General features: G+C 57.4%; 1 protein-coding gene across 1 annotated transcript in view; it reads right to left on the reverse strand.

The window, feature by feature from the left end:
- Positions 1–621: 621 nt before the first annotated feature.
- Positions 622–21,715, reverse strand: part of SDC3 (syndecan 3) — a 41,001-nt gene continuing 19,907 nt past the window's right edge. The window contains exons 2-5 of the mRNA XM_050983147.1: positions 12,140–12,257; positions 11,027–11,685; positions 9,176–9,446; positions 622–7,661 (exon numbers count right to left, since the gene is read on the reverse strand). Coding sequence (XP_050839104.1) covers positions 7,495–7,661; positions 9,176–9,446; positions 11,027–11,685; positions 12,140–12,257 — 1,215 coding nt within the window. The 3' untranslated portion in view covers positions 622–7,494. The remainder of the gene's footprint in view (positions 7,662–9,175; positions 9,447–11,026; positions 11,686–12,139; positions 12,258–21,715) is intronic.

Raw genomic sequence — 21,715 nt, forward strand, 5'->3', positions numbered from 1 at the left:
TCCCACTGTGCCAGGGACCCCTCCCCCTGTGCCAGGGACCCCTCCCCGTGTGCCAGGGACCCCTCCCACTGTGCCAGGGACCCCTCCCACTGTGCCAGGGACCCCTCCCACTGTGCCAGGTGCTCCCAGCCCCAATGTCCAGCCTGGCTTTGGGCACTGCCAGGGATCCAGGGGCAGCCCCAGCTGCTCTGGCAATTCCAGCCCAGCCCCTCCCCACCCTGCCAGGGAACAATTCCCAATTCCCAAGATCCCATCCAGCCCTGCCCTCTGGCACTGGCAGCCATTCCCTGGCTCCTGTCCCTCCATCCTTGTCCCCAGTCCCTCTGCAGCTCTCCTGGAGCCCCTTCAGGCCCTGCAGGGGCTCTCAGCTCTCCCTGGAGCCTTCTCCTCTCCTGGTGAACATTTCCAGGTTGTACTGGGATGGTCCAGGCTGTACTGGGCTCGTCCATGGCTGTGCTGGAATGTTCCAGGTTCCTCAGCATCGCTGCAGTTGCCATGGAAACCATTCATGAACCCCACCCTGATGGGCCCAGGACCAGGCAGAACCTTCTCCCTCCATCCCAGGGCACGACAGAGCCTGGAGCAGCCGGCACCAAGAACTCAGGCCAGGCCCTGGGCAGACAATGTTTAAATGACTTTATTTTTTATCTTTTCCTCATTTTATAAATGGGCACAGCACAGAAATAATTAAAAAAAATAGACAGTACCATTACAGTGCTAGATCCATTGGCAAAGATTATTTTTAGAGTCTTTTTTTTTTTTTTTGTCATTATTTTTAAAGTTTTGGCCATTGAGAAAGAACAAAAACAATTAACAAACATTTTCTTTTCCTTTCCTTTTGAAACAGACACTATGAAGCCATTTCAGTACTAAACTCTAGGAGAGTTATGTACATACAAAAGAAAGTTCTGTTTAAGATATGTCTCCTATTAAAAATATTTACATGCATTTTTTTCCCTCCCGGATTCATTGAAAGCTCCAACATTTGCAGTGTTCCAGATCTTTGTTTTGTTCTCCTATGGGGGTCGGAATTCAGCTCCAAAAAAAGGTGAAGTTGGAATTACTTCAATCTTCTGGAAAGGGAGATTTTTTTAAATTTTACTTCTGGGATGTTTATCAATGGAATTTTTTTTTTTTTGTCTTTTTTTTACAATTATTTTATTTTTAATTTATACAAGAAGGTTTGATGTTTATTTACAGGAGGAGCAGTGGGTGATGGTTTATCCTGGAGATGAGGTGGTGAGAGAGAAGGGGGGGGATTTTAAAAAGTTTTTCTATCAAACTGCAATGGATTCCTGTTTTTCGGGAGTCTGGTTTGATTGTCAGCTGGGCTGGGGTGACTTCGGCCAGGGGGGACCCTGAACGGGGGGAATTCCTGCAGGAAAAACCCCTGGAGCCCTGGAGGTCTTGGGAGAAGTGCTGGAGTCAGGGGTGTGAAAAAATCAGAAGATTTTTACCCAAAAATCAAAATAATGGAAATAAACATAGAAATGAAAAGTTGGGATCTGCAGACCCTCTGAGGCTCCTCTGGGAGAAGGGGAAGCTGCTGGCACAAGGACTGGGCAGGCTGAGGAGCTCGCAGGGCTTTGGATCCATCCCGGCATCCCAGCCCGGATCTGCTCCGGCCCTGCAGCAGCAAAAGGCTCCCGGTGCCACCTGGGGGATCCCAACCCACCGAGACCAGGACTGGGATTGGGATTGAGACTGGGGTCTGGACTGGGACTGGGATCGGGACTGGGACTGGGATGGGATCAGGACTGGGATCGGGACTGGGACTGGGATCGGGACTGGGACTGGGATTGAGACTGGGGTCTGGACTGGGACTGGGATCGGGATCGGGACTGGGATCGGGACTGGGACTCGACTGGGAATGAGACTGGGGTCTGGACTGGGACTGGGATCGGGACTGGGACTGGGATCAGGACTGGGACTGGGATTGAGACTGGGGTCTGGACTAGGACTGGGATCGGGACTGGGATCAGGATTGAGACTGGGGTCTGGACTGGGACTGGGATCAGGACTGGGACTGGGATCGGGACTGGGACTGGGATCAGGACTGGGACTGGGATTGAGACTGGGGTCTGGACTGGGACTGGGATTGGGATCGGGACTGGGACTGGGATCGGGACTGGGACTGGGACTGGGATCGGGACTGGGAATGGGATCGGGATTGGGACTGGTATCAGGATTGGGATCGGAGGGATGTGAAGGGCAGGGAGGGGAGGGAGGAGCAGCAGGAATTGGAGAGGTGGAATCCTGCATCCCTTGGGACAGGGAGTGAGGGGGAGCCCCACACCATTTGGGACAGGAAATCCTGCATCCCTTGGGAGCTGGGCCAAGTCTGAATCCTGAATCCCTTGGGACAGGGAATGAGGGGGAATCCCGAATCTTTTAGGACAAGGGTTGAGGCTGAATCCCACATTCCTTGGGACAGGAAATCCCACATTCCTTGGGCAGGGAATCCTGCATCCCTTGGGACAGGGAATGTTGGGGAATCCCACATCCTTTAGGACAGGGAATCCTGCATCCCTTGGAAATGGGGCCAGGGCTGAATCCTAAATCCTTTAGGAGAGGGAATGACGGGGAATCCTGAATCATTTAGGACAGGGGTGGAGGCTGAATCCCACATTCCTTGGGAGAGGGGCCAAGGGCTGCAGAGCTCAGCATGTGGTGCTAGAGGACAAATCCTCCTCCTTTTCCTCTTTTTCATCTTCCTTTTCCTCCTTTTTATCCTCCTTTTCCTCCTCCTTTTCCTCCTTTTCCTCTTTTTCCTCCCCCTTTTCCCCCTCAGGAGCAGAGCCCCCCAGCCCTGTGCCCATCTATACATCTCTACATATACATTAATTACATACACACATTATATACACACACAGAGACACCCCCAGCCCCAGCCCCGCTCCTGGGCATCCCAGGGACCTCATTCCCACCAAACCTTCCTGGATTGAAAGCTCAGAGCTACTTCAGAGCCTGGCAGAAAACCTTGGAGCACGGAAAAGATCATGACAAGGGTGGTTACGGGAGAAAAAAGGGAATTCAAAAATCCATTCCAGTTCTTGGCTGGTGGGTTTGTTCCTGTGGAAGGAACTGAGCTGGGGATTCCCAGCACAGAGCTCGGAATGCTGGAGCTGGAGATGAGGCAAAGGAGCTCCGGACAGGGATTGCCGGGGAAATGGGGGAGGGAGAGGGGAAATTTGAGGCAAACCAGCACATCCTGGCAGTCACCCAGCCCGAGCCATCCCTGCCCCATCCCCTTCCCTGCAGCTGGATCCTCCCAGCATGGCTCATTCTGGAAAAGTCCAAAATCAGAGAGGTTTTTGGAGCTAAGGAACAGCTCCATCCCAACAGGCACCTGGTGCTTTTCATGGAAATGTCCAAAATCAGAGAGACTTTTGGAGCTAAGGGACAACTCCAAGCCCTGCAAAACCCACCCAGGGCCGGGTCCTGCTGCTGCTGGGCCCCTTCCATGTCCTGCCCTTCCCAAACTCCCCATTCCAGCCCTGGATTGGGCTCTCTGCTCTTCCCTTCCCTTTGGATGTGGCCTAGGAGTTCCTGGCTGTTCTCCTGCTGGATATTCTCCATCATTCTCCTGCTGCAGTTCCAGCAGGGAGAGCCCCAAGGCTGGCACAGCTGGCAGAGCAGCCCAAACCACCCTGCAATGCCAGAAACTCTAAAATTATCCAGCTGGAACAGCCAAGGTTCTCCCTGCAGCTCCAGCACATCACACACACACGGGAACAGGCAGAAAAGAAAAGGAAAAGCCATGGAAAATTCCCTCAGGGAGCGCAGCTGGAAGGACCAGCACATCTGGGCACCGCTCCAGCTGCTCCTGGCTGGGATCAGAGTGAGGGATGGGAATTCGGGCAGAGGAACAATGCCAGACCCGGCTTTGGGAAGGGAAGATGCCAGAGACACTTCCACTTGAGTGAATTTTCCCCAAAATCTGCTCTGGGGGACGGCTGCTCCTGTGTGGAGCCTCCTCTCCTCTTCCCCATCTGTGTTCCCACCAGGAATCCCAGGAAAGCCCCGGGGCAGGAGTGACACCACCTGCACCAGGCACCGACCCTCGGGTTTTATCCACCCCCGTGGCTCTGCTCATGGAGAAATGGCTTTACCCAGGATTTTTTGGGGAGATGGTCTTCCCCAAAAATTCCTGCCCATATTCAGCTCCATCCCAACTCCTTGGAGGGAGGCACAGGGTCACATTTTCCAGCACGAGACCTTTTATCCCCTTCAGGCATCAACTCCAACAGCCCCCGTGGAGCTGAGGTGACACAAGAGGCTGTGACCTCATTACACAACCACACAACGTTGGCTCCAAACCCCAAAAATTCTCCTGGAGCTCACATCCCTCTCCAGGTGGAGAGCAAAAAAGTGGAAGCAGGAGATAAACAATGAATTATTTAATCACTTCTGATTAGCAGTTGAATTGCCTTCACCTTTTTAATTACTGCAGAAGCCCTGCCCAGGCTCCTCTCACCTCCCACCTCCAGCTTCCCTTGCTCCTGAAGCTGTGATGGATTTAAGTGCCGGGATTACAACCTAACACCAGCTGAGAGGGACGAGGTTAAGCTTGAGTGAGTAAAAAAAAATTGTATTATGGAACTTCAGACTATTAAATAGGAGGAAAAAATGGAATGAAGAAGATTAAGGAGGCAGCTCTGAAAAGCAGCATTAAAAAGATTAAGCTGGGAGGGATTTTTTTTTTTATTATTATTATTTTTCTTGAGCAAGCTCCAAAGATTAAATCCAGGTTTTCCCAAAAGATGGGGATTTTGGGTGACCTTGGTGACCTTGACTTGTGCCACTCCCCTTTGTGTGATCCCAACAGGGCCAAAATCTTCCAAATCATCAAATCCAGGAGTCCAGACTCCCTCTGGAGCAGCACAAAGTGGTTCTGGGTTGGCACCAGGCTCCTTCCGAATGTGTTCCCTCCTTTGGAGCATCCTCATCCTCATCCTCCCTCTGGGATGGACACAGAAATGGTCACTCCCAGCACCACCACCCCAAACATCCAGCAGGGTCTTCTCCAAGCTCTGAGAACCTAAACCACGAGGATTTTGAGGCTGACAGCTCAAAAATGAGGATTTAGAGCCGACCCACGCGTGGGGCTCTGTTCCCTATCCCAAAGTAAAGCCAGGTTGTCATTTTGGGTTGTATCCCAGGGAAAAGCAGCCCAAAGCTCCCAACTTCCCAACTCCAAATCCCACCCAAGCATCCCAGTGCACCGAGAAATTCCAGGGATTTCATTTCCTTCCACACCTGTGTTACTGTGGCTGTACAGGAGTGGAGATATGTATTTAGATATATTCACAATATTCTCCTGGCCTCCAATCCCCTCCACAATGAAGCTCTTCTGTCTTGTAACCCCCACCAGGGCCAAGAAACCCCAAATCCCCCAACCCCCTCCGGGGCCAAAGTGTCCCTGGCTCTGTTAATTCACAAAGCAACGATTTTCCCCACAGATTTTCCCATTCAAATTGTTCCAAGAGCAAACCAAAAGTCTCCAGGGGACCCCATCGAGATCACGACCATTGTGACAACACAACCCCACAAACACGGCTCCAGCTAATTAAGAGCCACCTCATTGAAATGCCTTAATTGAAACATCTTAATTAATTAATCTGCACCCTGGGCAGCCTTGGAGGGGCACCTGGGGGGTGTCAGGATCGGGTTCTCTCCAGCCCTGTGGGTTGTGCTGGAATTAAATGACAATGAAGGAAAACCATCAATCCTGGGTGTTTCCATCGATTTTGGGATCTTTCCAATGATCCAACCAGCCCTGGGGCTGAGCCGGGGTTCTGCCTCCCCTTCCTCACCTTGGTGGGATCCCTGCCGGACCCTGAGGGGACAGGGATGGTCCCTGCTCGGATTTCCTCCCTTAGGCTGCATCCCACGCCTTGCAGAGCTCTGTTATCCCCTCTGGAAGAGCCAGGGACAGGATTCAGCTTCTCCATTCCCAGCTCCTCCCTGAGGAATGTCCAGCAAAGCCGAGCTTTAGTGGTCACAGTGAAAACCCAGCCCAAGTCCCTTCCTGGCCAAACCCCTCAGCCAGATGTGGATCCAAGAGATTCCAGGGGTGGCCGGATGGCAGCAGCCTGGGATGCCCCAATGCAGCTCCACAAGCTTTGCGGAATGTTGATCCAAAGGGATCATTCCCAGCATTTGTATTTATTTCCTTTTTCCCCACTCCAGGAGCGAATCCCAGGTATTCCAGCCCTTTGTGCTTTTCCCAAGGTTCCAGGAGCATTGGAGAGTCACGTTCTCTCTTCCAGCAGAAGGGGATTCCTGCAGAGCGACCAACCCCATTCCAAAGGAAAACCGAAAAATAAAGACGAGACAGAGGGAAGGAAATCTCCTTCCTTTATGGACGGAAACAAAAGGGGAATAAATCCAAAGCAAACCCCCTGCGCCCCAGGGCTGGCAGGAGGTGCCTGAATCCCAGAGTTCCTGGTGGTGGTGGTGGTGGGAAAAGTCCAGATCAGCTCCAGGCGCCGTGGGCAGCCCGTCCCGTGCTCTCCAGGGCATTCCTGGGCACGGCTGCCCTGGCATCGGCTCCTTGGCATTGGCTCCATGTCCCGTCCCTCCCGCCAGCAGAAAGGCCAGCGGTGCTCGGTGTCACCTCGGGGTGCTCGGGTGTCACCTCAAGGTCCTCGGTGTGATCACGGCGCGCTTGGTGTCACCTTGGGGTGCTCAGTGTGACCGCGGCACTCTTGTTGTGACCATGGCACTGCTTGGTGTCACCTCGGGGTGCTCGGTGTGATCACGGCACGCTTGGTGTCACCTTGGGGTGCTCGGTGTGACCGCGGCGCACTCGGTGTCACCTCAAGGTCCTCAGTGTGACCGCGGCACTCTTGGTGTGACCATGGCACTGCTCGGTGTCACCTTGGGGTGCTCAGTGTGACCGCAGCACGCTCAGTGTGACCATGGCACTGCTCGGTGTCACCTCAGGGTGCTCGGTGTGACCGTGGCACTGCTCAGTGTCACCTCAGGGTGCTCAGTGTGACCGCGGCACTGCTCGGTGTCACTTCAGGGTGCTCAGTGTCACCTTGGCACTGCTTAGTGTGACCGCGGCACTGCTCGGTGTCACCTTGGCGCTGCTCGGTGTGACCACGGCGCTGCTTGATGTGACATGGGCACTGCTCCATGTGACCTGGGCACACTCCATGTGACTGCTGCAGTGCTCGGTGTCACCTCAGCGATGCTCAGTGTCACCCCGGCCCCAGTGGGGTGCTCGGTGTGACCGCAGCAATGCTCGGTGTCACCTTGGCAGTGCTCATTGTGACACTGCTGCTCCGGGCACCCCGTGCCCCCCATGCCAAGGACGCGTTTCCTCCTTCAGCCGCTGCGGGTTTTGCTTTTAAAAATTCACAGTCTGATCCCAAAAAAAGAGAGAGAGGAGGGAGGAGGGAGAGAGACTGGATGGAGGAGAGGAGGGGAGGGTTTGGAGCAGGGAGGGAGGGAGGGAGGAAGCGTGAGGCACTCCGGGCTCTCGGTCTACGCGTAGAACTCCTCCTGCTTGTCGGGCTTCTGGTAGGTGACGTTGGCCTGCTTGGGCTCCTCCAGGGTGTAGCTGCCCTCGTCCTTCTTCTTCATGCGGTAGATGAGCAGCATCACCAGGAAGGCGGCGAAAAGGGCGCCCACCACGCCACCCACGATCACCGCTGCAATAACGCACAGGGGACACGGCTGTCAGTGCCACCCACGCCTGCCAGTGCCACCCACGCCTGCCAGTGCCACCCACAGCTGTCAGTACCACCCGCGGCCATCAGTGCCACTCACGGCTGGCAGTGCCACTCATGGCCGTCAGTGCCACCCACGGCTGTCAGTGCCACCCACAGCTGTCAGTGCCACCCACAGCTCAGCGCCACTCATGGCTGGCAGTGCCACTCATGGCCGTCAGTGCCACCCACGGCTGTCAGTGCCACCCACAGCTGTCAGTGCCACTCATGGCCGTCAGTGCCACCCACGGCTGTCAGTGCCACCCACGCCTGCCAGTGCCACCCACGCCTGCCAGTACCACCCACGGCTGTCAGTACCACCCACAGCCATCAGTGCCACTCACAGCTGGCAGTGCCAGTCATGGCCATCAGTGCCACCCACAGCTGCCAGTGCCACCCGCGGCAGTCAGTGCCACCCATGGCCATCAGTGCCACCCACGGCTGTCAGTACCACCTACGGCCATCAGTGCCACCCATGGCTGTCAGTGCCACCCCCAGCTGCCAGTGCCACCCACAGCCATCAATGCTACCTGTGGCCATCAGTGCCACCTGCAGCTGACAGTGACACCCTCAGCTGTCAATGCTACCCACGGCCATCTGCGCCACCCCTCTGGTCCTCAGTGTCACCCCCAGCCATCAATGCCATCCCCCTGGTTGTCGGTGTCACCCCTCTCACCATCAGTGTCCCCTCACGGCCATGTCCCACCTAGCCATCAGTGCCACCCCAGACCCACCATCAGTGCCACCCACTGGCCTGGCTGTCAGTGGCAGCCCCAGCTATGAGTGCCACCCCTGGCCATCAGTGTTGCCCCTCTGGCCATCAGTGCCACCCCCTGCCCTCAGTGCCACTGCCAGCCCCAGCCCAGCTTCCAGCACAGAGAGTTTGGGGAGGATCCTTTGGGATTCCGGCCTGGTTTTGGACTCTGGAATTCTGGAGCAGCCTCTCAGCAGTGGCGGGGTCACTGCAGCACATCTTTGGATTTCCAGGAGAAAAATCCCTTTTTTTTTCCTGGAAATCCATCTCAGCACAAACAAATTGTGGACAACGTTCCTGGCAAAGGCATGGAGACCCCTGGGACCCCCCCAGCAGAGCCATGGAGAAATTTTGGGAGGTGGGTGTGGGTTATACCAGGCACTGCCACAGTTTGGGGGGATCCTTTGGGATTCCAGCCTGGTTTTGGGCTTTGGGAGTTTGGGAGCAGCACTAGGTGCTGAGCTATGACCACAGAACATCTTTGCACTAAAATCCCATTATTTTTCCCTAGAAATCTGTCTCAGGAGAAGGAATTTGTGCAGAGCTGGCAAAGGCACAGAGACCCTGGGACAGCCCATGGAGAATGTCGGGAGGTGGGTGTGGGTTATCCCAATGCCCTTCCCAGGACTGTCCCTTTTCCTGGAACAGCCCAGCTCCCTGTACCCCAAACCATCCCCCCCAAAGCCCCATTCCCATATCTCACCTATCAACACCTCCTTCCTCTCCAGGATGTTTTTCTGGGGCAGCTGAGCAGCCGAGTTGCCCGAGTCTATCGTGTTGTCCATCAGCCCCGTCTCCACGTTCCTGCCAGGCCCCGGCCCCGCCGGCCGTGTCACCACAGCCACCACCTCGTTCCCGAGGTCGGGACGAGTCGTCTCCTCCTCCTCCCGGATCTCGAAGTCCCCACTGGGGCCGCTGCTGGCCGGCACCTCCGGCTCCTTGTCGGGGGCTGTTGTCACCTCCCCTGGCTCCATCTGGGAGAAAGGACAAGATGGAGCAGGGGACAAGGACCAAAGGGTGTCCACAGGGTGGACATCACTGGACCAAGGACAGGGTGGGGGACGTGGAGATGACATTGGGGTGTCCCTTCCTGTGTCACTGAAGTTGAACCGCAGTGACAACACAACCCCACAACTTGGTCACCAAATGGCTGAGGCCACCATGGCTGAGCCAGGCCATTCTCTGTCCCCATCCCAGGACCTGTTCCCTGTAGCTTCTCCTGAAGGGACCCCATTCCAGACCCTGCACCCTTACAGGGATTTCTCTCCAATATCCCATCCCAGACCCTGCGCTGGGCTCTCTCCCCAGAGCACAGGCTGGATGTCGCTGCTGGAAGGTGACTCACTCCTAACAGGAGGTGACACAGCCACCATGCCGCACCAGCACGGCAAGAGGAAGGATTGGATGCTGCTGGATGAGCTCCAGGGATCCCTTCCCCCTTCTTCCCCCTCTCCTGCTGCACAGGGCAGGAGTTGGAGGATGGGCCCTTGTCACCCAGGTCACAGGGCTGTCACCCAGGCCACAGGGCTGTCACCCAGGTCACAGGGCTGTCACCCGGCCCAGCTCCCTGCTGTCCCTGCCCAATTACCTTGGCAAGGAGGGGATCCCGGCCTCAAGGATTGTCTGGGAATATGATCCATCCCATCCCCTCCACCCCATCCCTGATCCATTCGCTGCCTCCTGCACATCCCCTCGGGACCAAATCCCCCGGACCTTCCCCCTTGTCCCTCGGTGTCGGCGGAGCCGGAGCATCCCCGAGGCGAACCTCCCCCGGCCCCCTCCCTGCTGGGGCAAACGGCTCCTTCCCGCCTGCCTGGGTCACAAAGCAGGATTCGGGATGAGCCAGGATTCGGGACGAACCGGGAGCGGTCTGGGCCGGGGGTGGGCTCCCTCTCCATGTCCCGCTGCCCCGGGGCCAGCGCACGGCTCAGCGCCTCCCACGAGCGAGCGGCCGCGTTTGTGACAGGGATTAATTGAAGGTCAGCGAGAGCCCCGAGCGCTCCGAGCACGCATTTGCAGGCGGAAAAGAGAGAGTAGTTTAGACAAATCACTCCACCTTTCAGTCAAAGCGGCTGCAAAGGGCCCCTGAGGGGCTCTGAATGCGAGATGGAGCTGAAATTCCTGCTCAGGACACCCGATGGGCTGGAAATGCACCATCAAGCGGTAATTGAGGAGAGTTTGGGACTCCCGGCGGGGGGCGGGAGCTGGGACATGACACCAAACCCCGAGGACAGTGGCTGTGTCCCCGTGGGATGTGGCACCGCTGCCCTCCTGCCTGGGATAGCCGCTCTGAGGAAGGCAGTGCGGGGTCACCAGGGTGGGTGGCACATCCTGGGTGCCCCCAGGAGCCTGAACCCCTGCCCGGGCTGAGCTTCCCCCTCCACCTCCATCCAGTTCTCCATCCACGTTCCGCTCTGGAAGAGCCCAGCCCGCCTCCACCTCCCTCAGAGCAAGTGCCAGGGATGGATGGACACCAAAGGCCTCCCGTGGCCACCACTTGGCTTCCCAGGGAGCCCAGGAGCCCGAGCAGGTGAGAAGGGCTCTGGCCTCCTACCTGGGGGGCCTCTGTGGGCGGCAGCGTGGTGGCCGTGGGTGGCAAGGCCGTGCTTTTCTCGGGGAGCTCTGCAGTCCTCGAGGTGCTGGGCTTTGGCAGCGCCCTGGGCCTGGCCGTGCTGGTGGGGACAAGGCGTGACGTGGCCACCTCTGTTGGCGTGCTGGTTTTGGGGACGGGCGTGGTGGGCGTCTCCAGGGTGGTGGCCCGGGTAGTGGCCGCCTTGGTGGCCAAGGGGGGCAGGAACCTCCGGATGGTGGTGGGCTTGGCTGTGGCCACGGTGGTGCTGCTTGTGGTCGTGGTGGCCTCCGTGGTGGTGGTGGTGGCAGCTGTGGTGGTGGTGGCGGCTGTGGTGGTGGCCGTGGTGGTGGTGGTGGTGGTGGCCGTGGTGGTGGCCGTGGTGGTTGGGGGCTCACTGGCCATGGTGCTGCTGGTGGTGGCTTTCCAGCTGGGCACCACCGGTGCTTCTGTGGTCCTGGGGATGAGGAAGGCGCTGGTGGCCTGCCCGGGGGTGGTGTCCTGGGGGGTGGGGGATGGCTCCAGGGGCGTTGCCACGGGCTGGGCGGCGGTGACGGGCAGCACGGCTGCCGTGGTGGGCAGTGTCACCAGTGTGTCCGTGGTCAGGCTCACGGCTGTGTCCAGCCCCGGCTCCGGCTCGAAATCTGAAACGGGGACAAGAGGGAGGAGTGAAGCTGCTGCTGATGCGTTTCCCCCAAAATCCTAAAGCATGGATGGTTCCAGCCCTTGGCCACCAAGGGCTGTGCCCATGTGGTGGCCAAAGCCCTCTCTGGGGTCTGTGGAGGGACCAGTCCTGCCCAGTAGGGCCAGAGGCTGAACTGGGACATGGAGGCACTGGAGACCAACTTTCAGGACAGGTCCCATTGCTTTTGTTTCAGAGGACAATCCAGGGCTGGATAAAGGGCAATTCCCTCCCTCACATTCCCTCTCCAGCCCTCCAACCTCACAGTCAGCCAGACACCCCTCTCCAGAGCCCCCCAACCCCACAGCCAGCCAAGGATCTTCCCAGGAACTCCCCAGCCCCACAGCTGGCCAAGGACCCTTCCCAGGAATCCCAGGAACTCCCCAACCATCCCGAGACCATTCCCAGTTACTCACACCCCGAGCCAGAGCCGGAGTAGATGTCGTCCAGCTCATCCTCTCCAAAGGGGTCGTCGTCCCCCGAGCCCTCCAGGTCCACGGGCCGCTCGTAGTTCTCATTGCGCCAGCGCTGAGCCTGCGACCAGAGGGACACGTGAGCGGCTCCAGCCTCACCCAGGTGACACCCCAGCCACCCCTCGTGGGACCAGGCAGGGGAAAAGCCAGAACAAGGCAGCAGCAGCACAAACAGCCTCCAGCTGAACCACCCAGAATCGCAGTGTTTTCCCCCAAAACGACTCTGAGTGAGCTCACGCCGACTTCAGCATTTCCCACGGACAAAAAGGCCTTTTTTTGGGGAAAACCCAGCAATTCTTTTTGGAAGCTGTAAGAAAAATGTTTGGCTTGGTTCTCCAGCTGGCTGCTGTTCAGGCTCGATGATTTCCCTGTGAGTCCTGGCTCCGGTGTGACAGCAACACCTCATCAGCTGCCACAGCTTGGGAAGCCTCCAGAGGAAACAACACCAGACTTCAAATATTCCCCTGCCTCCCAGAGCTGCGAAAACACGGGGAGCCCTCGCTAGCAGCGCTCTTAAACATCTTGTTTTGCAGATCAAAGTGTCTCCTGTCGGCGTTGCAAGGAAACGCTTTGACACCTCATTACAAGGCAAACAAGGCGGCTTTGATCTGCGAGATCGCATCGGATGTTTCAAGATGTAACGAGCCAGGTTCGAGCTTCAGTTTCAAATCAAGGCCTTGAAGGGTCCCTGTCTCTCTCGGAGCATTTTACCTCCCGAAAACAGCTCGGGGTTTCTTTGTTTTCACTGCAGCTGGGAGCTTGAACAGTCAGGCAGAGAAACTTGGGACCTGACTCGTGTTTTGTCCCCAAATCCCTTCTCCCATCAGGAGAGAGAATCCATCAGCTCTGGAAGGGCAGGGGGAGTTGAGATTTTAAATGTCCGAGCTGTGTCTGGCTGGATCTGTTCCAGCTCTCCCCAGCAGCCACTGGCTGTATCCTGCCTGTCCCCAACACCCCACGTGGTTCCCAAACCTCTGGGAATATTCAGCCTTTGCCCCCCAGCTGATGTGCCATCCTAGATTCCAACACCCCCTCACCAGCAGCTCACTGGAATTTGTGATCCAGCAGAACAAATCCTCAGGGATTTGGGAATTGCACAGCCCAAAAATATGAGACAGATCACCAGAACTGATGGGAAAACAAGGAAAAATGCCAAGGATTGAGGGGTGCCGGGAGAAGCATTGGGAATCACTCTTTTGATGTTTTTACACCAAAAGTGTCAAGGCTGCCCAAGAAATGAGGAGAGCCCAGAGCTCCACAGCCCATCCCCATTCCCAAGGGTGGGATTCTCCCTGCATGACCTGCAAAGCCTCTCCCTGATGGGAGCCACATGGCCCCTCTCCCTTTGTTCCTCCTGAAATTGAAACCAGATGAGGCTGTTCCAGCTCCTGGCTCTGGGCTTGGAGCAGAAAATGGGAACGGAAGTCCCAGCTTGGCTTAGCAGCTCCACACACCCAGCGGGGCATCCAGCCAGCCACCAGCAGCCAGCCAGCGCCCAGCCATCCAGCCAGCCATCCAGCCAGCCAGCCAGCCAGCCAGCCAGCCAGCCCACCAGCAGCCAGCAGCGCCCAGCCAGCCAGCCATCAGCCAGCCAGCCAGCCAGCCAGCCAGGCCAGCCAGCCACCCAGCAGCCAGCCAGCGCCCAGCCAGCCAGCCAGCCAGCCAGCCAGCCATCCAGCCAGCCAGCCAGCCAGAGCCAGCCAGCCAGCCAGCCAGCCAGCCAGCCAGCCAGCCGCAGCAGCCAGCCAGCCAGCCAGCCAGCAGCCAGCCAGCCAGCCAGCCAGCCAGCAGCCATCCAGCCAGCCAGCCAGAACCAGCCAGCCAGCCAGAGCCAGCCAGCCAGCCATCCACCCGCCAGCCAGCAGCCAGCGCCAGCCAGCCAGCCAGCAGCCAGCCAGCCAGCATCCAGCCAGCCAGCCAGCCAGCCAGCCAGCCAGCCAGCCAGCCAGCCAGCCAGCCAGCCAGCCAGCCAGCCAGCCAGCCAGCCAGCCAGCCAGCCAGCCAGCCAGCCAGCCAGCCAGCCAGCAGCCAGCCAGCCAGCCAGCAGCCAGCCAGCCAGCCAGCCAGCCAGCCAGCCAGCCAGCCAGCCAGCCAGCCAGCCAGCCAGCCAGCCATCCAGCCAGCCAGCCAGCCAGCCAGCAGCCAGCCAGCCAGCCAGCCAGCCAGCAGCCAGCCAGCCAGCCAGCCAGCCAGCCAGCCAGCCAGCCAGCCAGCCAGCCACCAGCCAGCCAGCCAGCCATCCAGCCATCCAGCCAGCCATCCAGCCATCCAGCCAGCCAGCCACCAGCCAGCCCCATCCATCCAGCCAGCCATCCAGCCAGCCAGCCATCCAGCCAGCCAGCCAGCCATCCATCCATCCATCCAGCCAGCCCATCCATCCAGCCAGCCAGCCATCCACCCATCCATCCATCATCCATCCATCCATCCATCCATCCATCCATCCATCCATCCATCCATCCATCCATCCATCCATCCATCCATCCATCCATCCATCCATCCATCCATCCATCCATCCACCTTACCCTAAACTGGAACAAGCCCCAGCCAGGACCAGCACAAACCCCACAACAGCCCCACAGGCAGCACCAGACCTGGAGGGCCCCACCTGCAGCGCAGCCCCAGCCAAGCTCCACAAAGGCCTAAAGTCTTGGGAACAATCTCCAGGTGTTCCTGGTGCACAGGGACATTTGGGACACTGGGATATTGTTCCCAAAGAAGCCCCCTCCCCACTTGGTTCCCAAGGTGCTGACGTAATCCCCTCCCAGCTGCAGCCCTGACGGTTTGAGGTCAGGCTCGCACCATAAATCTTGGGAGCAGTCGGGGTTTATTTGGATTTAGTGCTGCTTGGATCGTTAGTGCTCTGCGTGCCCTGGGCCGTGCCTGGCTCCCCCTCCCCCGGAACGAGGGGCTGCTCCTGGGGCTGCTCCCCCGGGAATGAGGGGCTGCTCCTGGGGCTGCTCCCCCAGAACGAGGGGCTGCTCCTGGGGCTGCTCCTGGGGCTGCTCCTGGGGCTGCTCCCCCAGAACGAGGGGCTGCTCCTGGGGCTACTCCTGGGGCTGCTCCCCCAGAACGAGGGGCTGCTCCTGGGGCTGCTCCCCTGGAACGAGGGGCTGCTCCTGGAGCTGCTTCTGGGGCTGCTCCTCCCCGGAATGAGGGGCTGCTCCCCCTGGGAATGAGGGACTGCTTTCCCCAGGAACGAGGGGCTGCTCCGCCTGTCTGACCGGGATGGAGGGGAGGGAAGGCAGAGTTTGCCAGCCCGGGAAACTACAAATCACTCAGGACAGCAGCTCCCACCTCCTGACTTGGGGCTGCCTCCCAATCCATCCCAGCCCCCATTCCCAATCCATCCCAGCCCCCATTCCCACTCCATCACAACCCCCATTCCCACTCCATCACAACCCCCATTCCCAGTCCATCTCAGCCCCCATTCCCAATCCATCTCAGCCCCCATTCCCAATCCATCACAGCCCCCATTCCCAGTTCATCCCAGCCCCCATTCCCAGTCCATCCCAGCCCCCATTCCCAATCCATGCCAGCCCCCATTCCCAGTCCATCCCAGCCCCCATTCCCAGTCCATCCCAGCCCCCATTCCCAATCCATCCCAGCCCCCATTCCCAGTCCATCTCAGCCCCCATTCCCAGTCCATCTCAGCCCCCAAGCCAAGCCACAGCTGCCTGGATTTGTCCCAAAAGAGAAACTTCCTCCAGACTTTATCCCTGCCCCAATGGGGCCCATGGGGTCAGACCATGGCTGGAGGGACCCTTGGATGTGCCAGATCCATCCTGCAGCCTCTGATCCCCCGGGATGGTGGCAGGAACTCCAGCAGGACCCCGTGGCCAGAGGGATGGAGCTGCTGCTCCAGAGAGAAAACCTTTTCCAGGGCACGGATCCCATGCCAGCTGAGGGCCGGGGGTGCCACACCAGCCTTGTCTGGATCAGTCCCCCACCATGCCTGGGATGAGGGACAGGCTCACAGCATTCCAGGTGCTCCCAGCAGCCCTCTCCAGGTGCTCAATCCAAAGCTGGGCCAGGCAGAGACTTCCTTGGGGTAGGGAGGAAATCCCAGTGTGCTGCTGGCCCTGGCTCTGCTCCCCCTGTCACCCCCTGCCCTGGTGGCACCAGGATGCCATTTATTAGCCAGCTCCAGCCACGGGCCAGCAGCTCCCATCCCTGCAATTCCAACTGCCCAGCTGACGGCTCTTGGCAGGGGTTCCTTCCCCAGCTCAGCTGCCTCATTCGGGAAAATAAACCCGGGATCACGGCAGAGCTGCTGGAGGCGGCGGGATGAGGCTGCCCTGGGGGCTGCGTCACTTCTGACAAGGAGTGGGAAGGTTTCCGTGAGCCCAGGGAGGAGCTGGCTGCCCCCAGGACTGTCCTGCAGCCAGGGAACTGCTCCTGTCACATCCCTGTGTCCCCTGAGCCGTCACTGGGGCAGCCCCGGCCAGGACCCGGCTCTGGCATGGCCCAGACCCCAAACTACAGCCCCGTTCCCACTCCCCCAGGGTCCCCAAAGGCCACAGCTCTGCTGCTATAAAAACAAGCCCTGATGAAGAGCAGACTCCAGGGCAGGGCCAGAAAGCCACATTTCACTGAAAGCTCCCTCATTGTGCTCTGAATGACCCCAAATACTCGCCAGACACAAAGGGCTTGGATCCCAGCCAGTGACAGTGGGCCCTACATCGAGCTGGGATGAGAAACACATCCCCCAGCCCATGGCAGAGGATCCTTCTCCACCTGAAAAGGGGGATGGGCAGGTGATGATTCCCACCCGGACACTCCCTGCCCCCTTCCATGCTTGGCTGGGCTGGCAGGGAATGGCAGCCAAGGGACAAGGGACAGGCCCACAGCATTCCCCAGCAGCACAAATCCCACCCAAAGCCCACACGGAGAGCCTTGGAAAGCCAGGGAGGGCTCAGAGCCCTTGGTCTGGCAGCATCGGAGCTGAGCAGGGGGGCAGGGAGGCTTCAGCCCCGCTCCATTGTCTGTGCCACCACCCCACATGGACAGTGTCACCCCCTCCCTCTCCTCTGCCCTTGGCAGCCTGGGTGACACCATTTTACAGGTGAGGAATGTACATCTGGGGAAAAGGGGCTCACTCAGCCCCCCCAGGAGCAGATCTCCAGGGGATTTGGGGGCTTAAAAAGTGCAGGGCACAGGAGGGACCCTCCTGCCACCTTCAGGGCACAAAGATGGTCCCACAGAACCCTCTGCAGCTCTGGCACCTCCTGGAGGACAGGGAGTGCCTGGTTTGGAGTTTCCTAAATTCCCTGTCCATCCCTCCTTTCCCAGGCAAGGGGGTCAGGGCATTTTATTATTTGGGGAATTTCCCACTCCATGGAAGGGCTTTTGCAGAGACAGAGGATTTGGGGGCTTAAAAGAGCTGGAAACCAAGGCACAGAAGGGATCCTCCTGTCACCTTCACGTGTGGCACAAGGACGTTCCTGCAGACATCTCTTCATCTCTGAACGCATCCTGGGGAACAGGGAGCACCTGGTTTGGAGCTTCCTAAATTCCCTGTCCATCCCTCCTTCCCCAGGCAGGCTGTTTTGTTATTTAGGGCATTTCCACTCCCTGGGATTTAAACGCCCTAAATCTGCCCCAGAACAGGTCCCAGGGCACGCTGCCGAGGTAAAAGCTCTCGGAGCTGAGTGTCTGGCCTCGGGGGGAGGGAAACCTGGGCAATCAATCCATCTCCAAGCACCGGGAGAGGCCGGGGAACCTCCCTGGGATGCTCGCATGCCCTGCTGCGCCAGTCGCCATCGCCACGGCAACGGTCGCCACGGCAACGCCTCCTCCATGGCGACGCATCCCACCGGAGCCATGGGTGGTGTCCTGCAGCCCGAACCCAGGGATGGAGGCTCCTTCCCGGGGTGGGGGCAGTGAAATGGGGTAAGGTGGAGAGCAGCGGGAGAGGAGGCACCTCCAGCTCCTGGGGGAGCTCTCCCAGTGGGGAGAATCCTGATTTAATTCCATGGATTCTGGGGAAGGTGGGAGCAGCACGCCCAGCTCCAGCAGCCCTGACTGGGAGGGATCTGCTGCAGGTGGGAGGTGACAGGGACACCCCAGCCCGCGGGTGTTCCCAGCCCTCCCGGCTGCAGGCAGAACCTCAGGAGTTCTTTCCTTGAGGGAATCAGGAAGGAAATCAGGATCTGGCTCTGGAATGTCCCTGAGGAGCTGGGAGCCAGGTTTGGGTTGTGCCTGGAGCTCTGGCTGAGGGGACAAGTCCAGGTGGCCAAGTCCTTTCCTAGCCGGGTTCCCTGGCAGCATCCACAAACAGCTCCAGAGTGATGAATCCCAGGAAAACACGGAATTCCAAGGAGCCCAGTCCAGGTCCAGCCAGCCATCCTGAGGAGCCCACCCATCCCACAGCCCCCCGGACCACAAGTGGTTGGAGATGAGGAGGTTCCTGCTGGGAGAAGACCTGGAAGGGAGAGCTGGGGATGGAGTGGATTTTTGATTTTTTTCCATGACAGGAATCCCTGTGTCCATCCAGCAGCCTCTGGAATATCTGGGATGTAGGTTGGGGCCAAGGCAGAAAAAGGGGAGCAGCAGCAGGGACACAGGGAAGCAGCCAGGTCCACATCCCAAAGGGGAAAGAGGGAAAGGAAGATGGAATCAGGGTGAAAGCACCTGGAGAACGGGACAGGGCTGAGCAGGTGACACGAGGATCCCATTTCCCATCCCTTGGTGCCATGTCTAGGTTCCCATCTCTGCATCCCATTCCTGTCCATCCTGCTTCCAAAACGAACAGCAAAACCAAAAACCCCAAATCTCTACACTTGTTTGGATTCCAGCCCCAGAGAAGCTCTGGGACCCCCAAACCTGGAGAACCCCTGGGAATCCCAATCCAGAGAAGCTCTGGGAATCCCAAACCTGGAGAACCCCTGGGAATCCCAAATCCAGAGACAGCTCTGGGAATCCCAACCTGGAGAACCCCTGGGAATCCCAATCCAGAGAAGCTCTGGGAATCCCAAACCTGGAGAACCCCTGGGAATCCCAAATCCAGAGAAGCTCTGGGACCCCCAAACCTGGAGAACCCCTGGGAATCCCAATCCAGAGACAGCTCTGGGAATCCCAAATCCATAGAAGCCCTGGGAAGCCCAAATCCCATTCCAGGAGCTCTGAGTGCCACAGGGGCAGGACAAGGTGGAAGGAGAGTGGCCCTGCCAGGATGGAGCCAATGGATCAGCAGCACCCCAGGCTGTTCTTCCCAGAGAAATTACAGATCTGGGGACATTGGAAAGCTTGGAATGACACAGCCAGGGGCAGGAATCCATCAGGAGCAGGAAGATTCTTTCTCCAGGAAAACACTTCTACACTGAGAATATATCACAGGGGAAATGTGGATTCTTTGAATATTTTCTATGGGATATTTTCAATTAATCACCCCTCGAAAGTCCTTTTCTGGTGTTTTATACTGAAAACCTCAATAACTCATCCCAGCAAGCAATTTAGGGATACTATAAACAGCTGGAATAATACGAGCTCCACAAAAAGCTGGAATGAAAACATCGTTTCTGAAGTTTAAAAAACTCCACGATTCTTTTCCCACTCCAAAACATCGCTGAATTTCCACTCCCTGATCCAAGGCTGGGAGCTAAAAATAAATCTGTTGGAAAGTTGCTCTGGGCAGGAACCTGGGAAAAGACCACCATGGGATTGGGGACCACCATGGGATTGGGGACCACCACGGGATTGGGGACCACCACGGGATTGGGGACTACAATGGGATTGGGGACTACAATGGGATTGGGGACCACCACGGGATTGGGGACCACCACGGGATTGGGGACCACCATGGGATTGGGGACCACCACGGGATTGGGGACTACAATGGGATTGGGGACCACCACGGGATTGGGGACCACCATGGGATTGGGGACCACCAGAGCTGCTCGGGATGGAGATCCCCAAGGCAGAGCCCAGGAGGATGGGCTGGAGTTTGGGAAGCAAGTGTTGGAAAAGGGGTGTGGGTGCTCATCCCAGTGGAGATTCCACTCCCAAGATGTGACACGAGCTCAGCCAGCACCAGCCCCTTGTTTTGTGTCCCTTCAGTGTTCCTCAGATTAATTAAAACCCCAATTAAGAACTGCCCAAAGCCCAGCGCATTTGGATTTAATTGGCCGCTCATTTTCTGCAAGGAAAATAATCATTAACGTTGATGGAGGAGCTGCAATTATCCCAGATTTGTATGGATTCTCCACTGCCAATGAGAGGAGCCAGACACATCCCAAAAATGGACACGGATGCTCCCGAGTTTCATCATCCCTCAGGGAATACCAGCTCAACCCATCCCTGCCAGTTCCATCCATTCCTGCCCCATTCCTGCCCAGCTCCACCCATCCCTGCCCCTGTTCCATCCATCCCTGCCCTGTTCCATCCATCCCTTCCCTGTTCCATCCATCCCTGCCCTGTTCCATCCATCCCATTCCCTGTTCCATCCATCCCATTCCCTGTTCCATCCACTCCTGCCCTGTTCCATCCATCCCATTCCCTGTTTCATCCATCCCATTCCCTGTTCCATCCATCCCATCCCCTGTTTCCTCCATTCTTCCTTCCTGGCCCTCCCAGCCCCCATCCCAGCTGGAATTCCCCCCCTCCTCATTAGGGAATTGTTTTAATTTGCTCTGCTCCATAATCCTATTGCAGCTTAACGTGCACAACTGTCCCGGGCTTTTCTCACTTCCACCAAGGCTCATTCCAGAGCTCCCTCCTCTTCCCAAAGAGCTCCAAAATAGGAATTTCTTTAGACATTCCATTTATTTCCTTCCCGGAGCGCTTGGCACAGGGATGGGCGCTGCCTGTTAAACCCCGGTGTTCCAGGGTGGTTCCCTTTAGGGATTCCCACATTCCCTGTCTGCCTTCCAGCTCCTCCAGGAGCTGAGGGGATCTGCTCCTGTGCTCCCTACCAAGGGAGAGGGGGTTTGGCCAAGAAAAACGGGTTTTGATGGGTTTTTAATTGAAGTTTTTGAAATTCAGAGGGTCGAGGGACAGCACGAGCCATGGGGGGAAAAGAAATCCCCACGTGCCTCAGTTTACCTGCAAACAATCCAGGAACAGGGAGTGGCTCCTGTCCCATTCCAGGGGTGCTGGGGACACTTTTTAATAGGGACATACACATCCCATCCACATTTCCTTGTTTTCCCTTCCCCCCCAGATATTCCTGGGATTGGATATGTACCTGCTTCCTTTTTTAATTTTTTTTTTTTTTTACAATTTCCCCTATATTTTTAATTTTTATTTTTCATTTTCCATCCCAGGAAAATGAAAAATTATCAATTTTCTATTTCAGGCTCCAGAACCTCGTGGCTCTTCCCAGCAAAAAGACAGACAAAAAATGTTCATTCCCAGCCCTGCTGAGCGGGAAGAAAACCTCAGTAATTTGCACCTCAAAACCAGAAAACAAAAAAAACCCAAAATTCCAGAGCTTTTCAGCCACACCTGAGGAACTCCATGGGAAATTTTGCACACTCAGAAAAAAGAAAAAAAAAATATTTTCCCATAAAAAGGAACCTGAGG

This window comes from Serinus canaria, chromosome 23 (assembly GCF_022539315.1).
Source record: "Serinus canaria isolate serCan28SL12 chromosome 23, serCan2020, whole genome shotgun sequence".
Lineage (NCBI taxonomy): Eukaryota > Metazoa > Chordata > Aves > Passeriformes > Fringillidae > Serinus > Serinus canaria.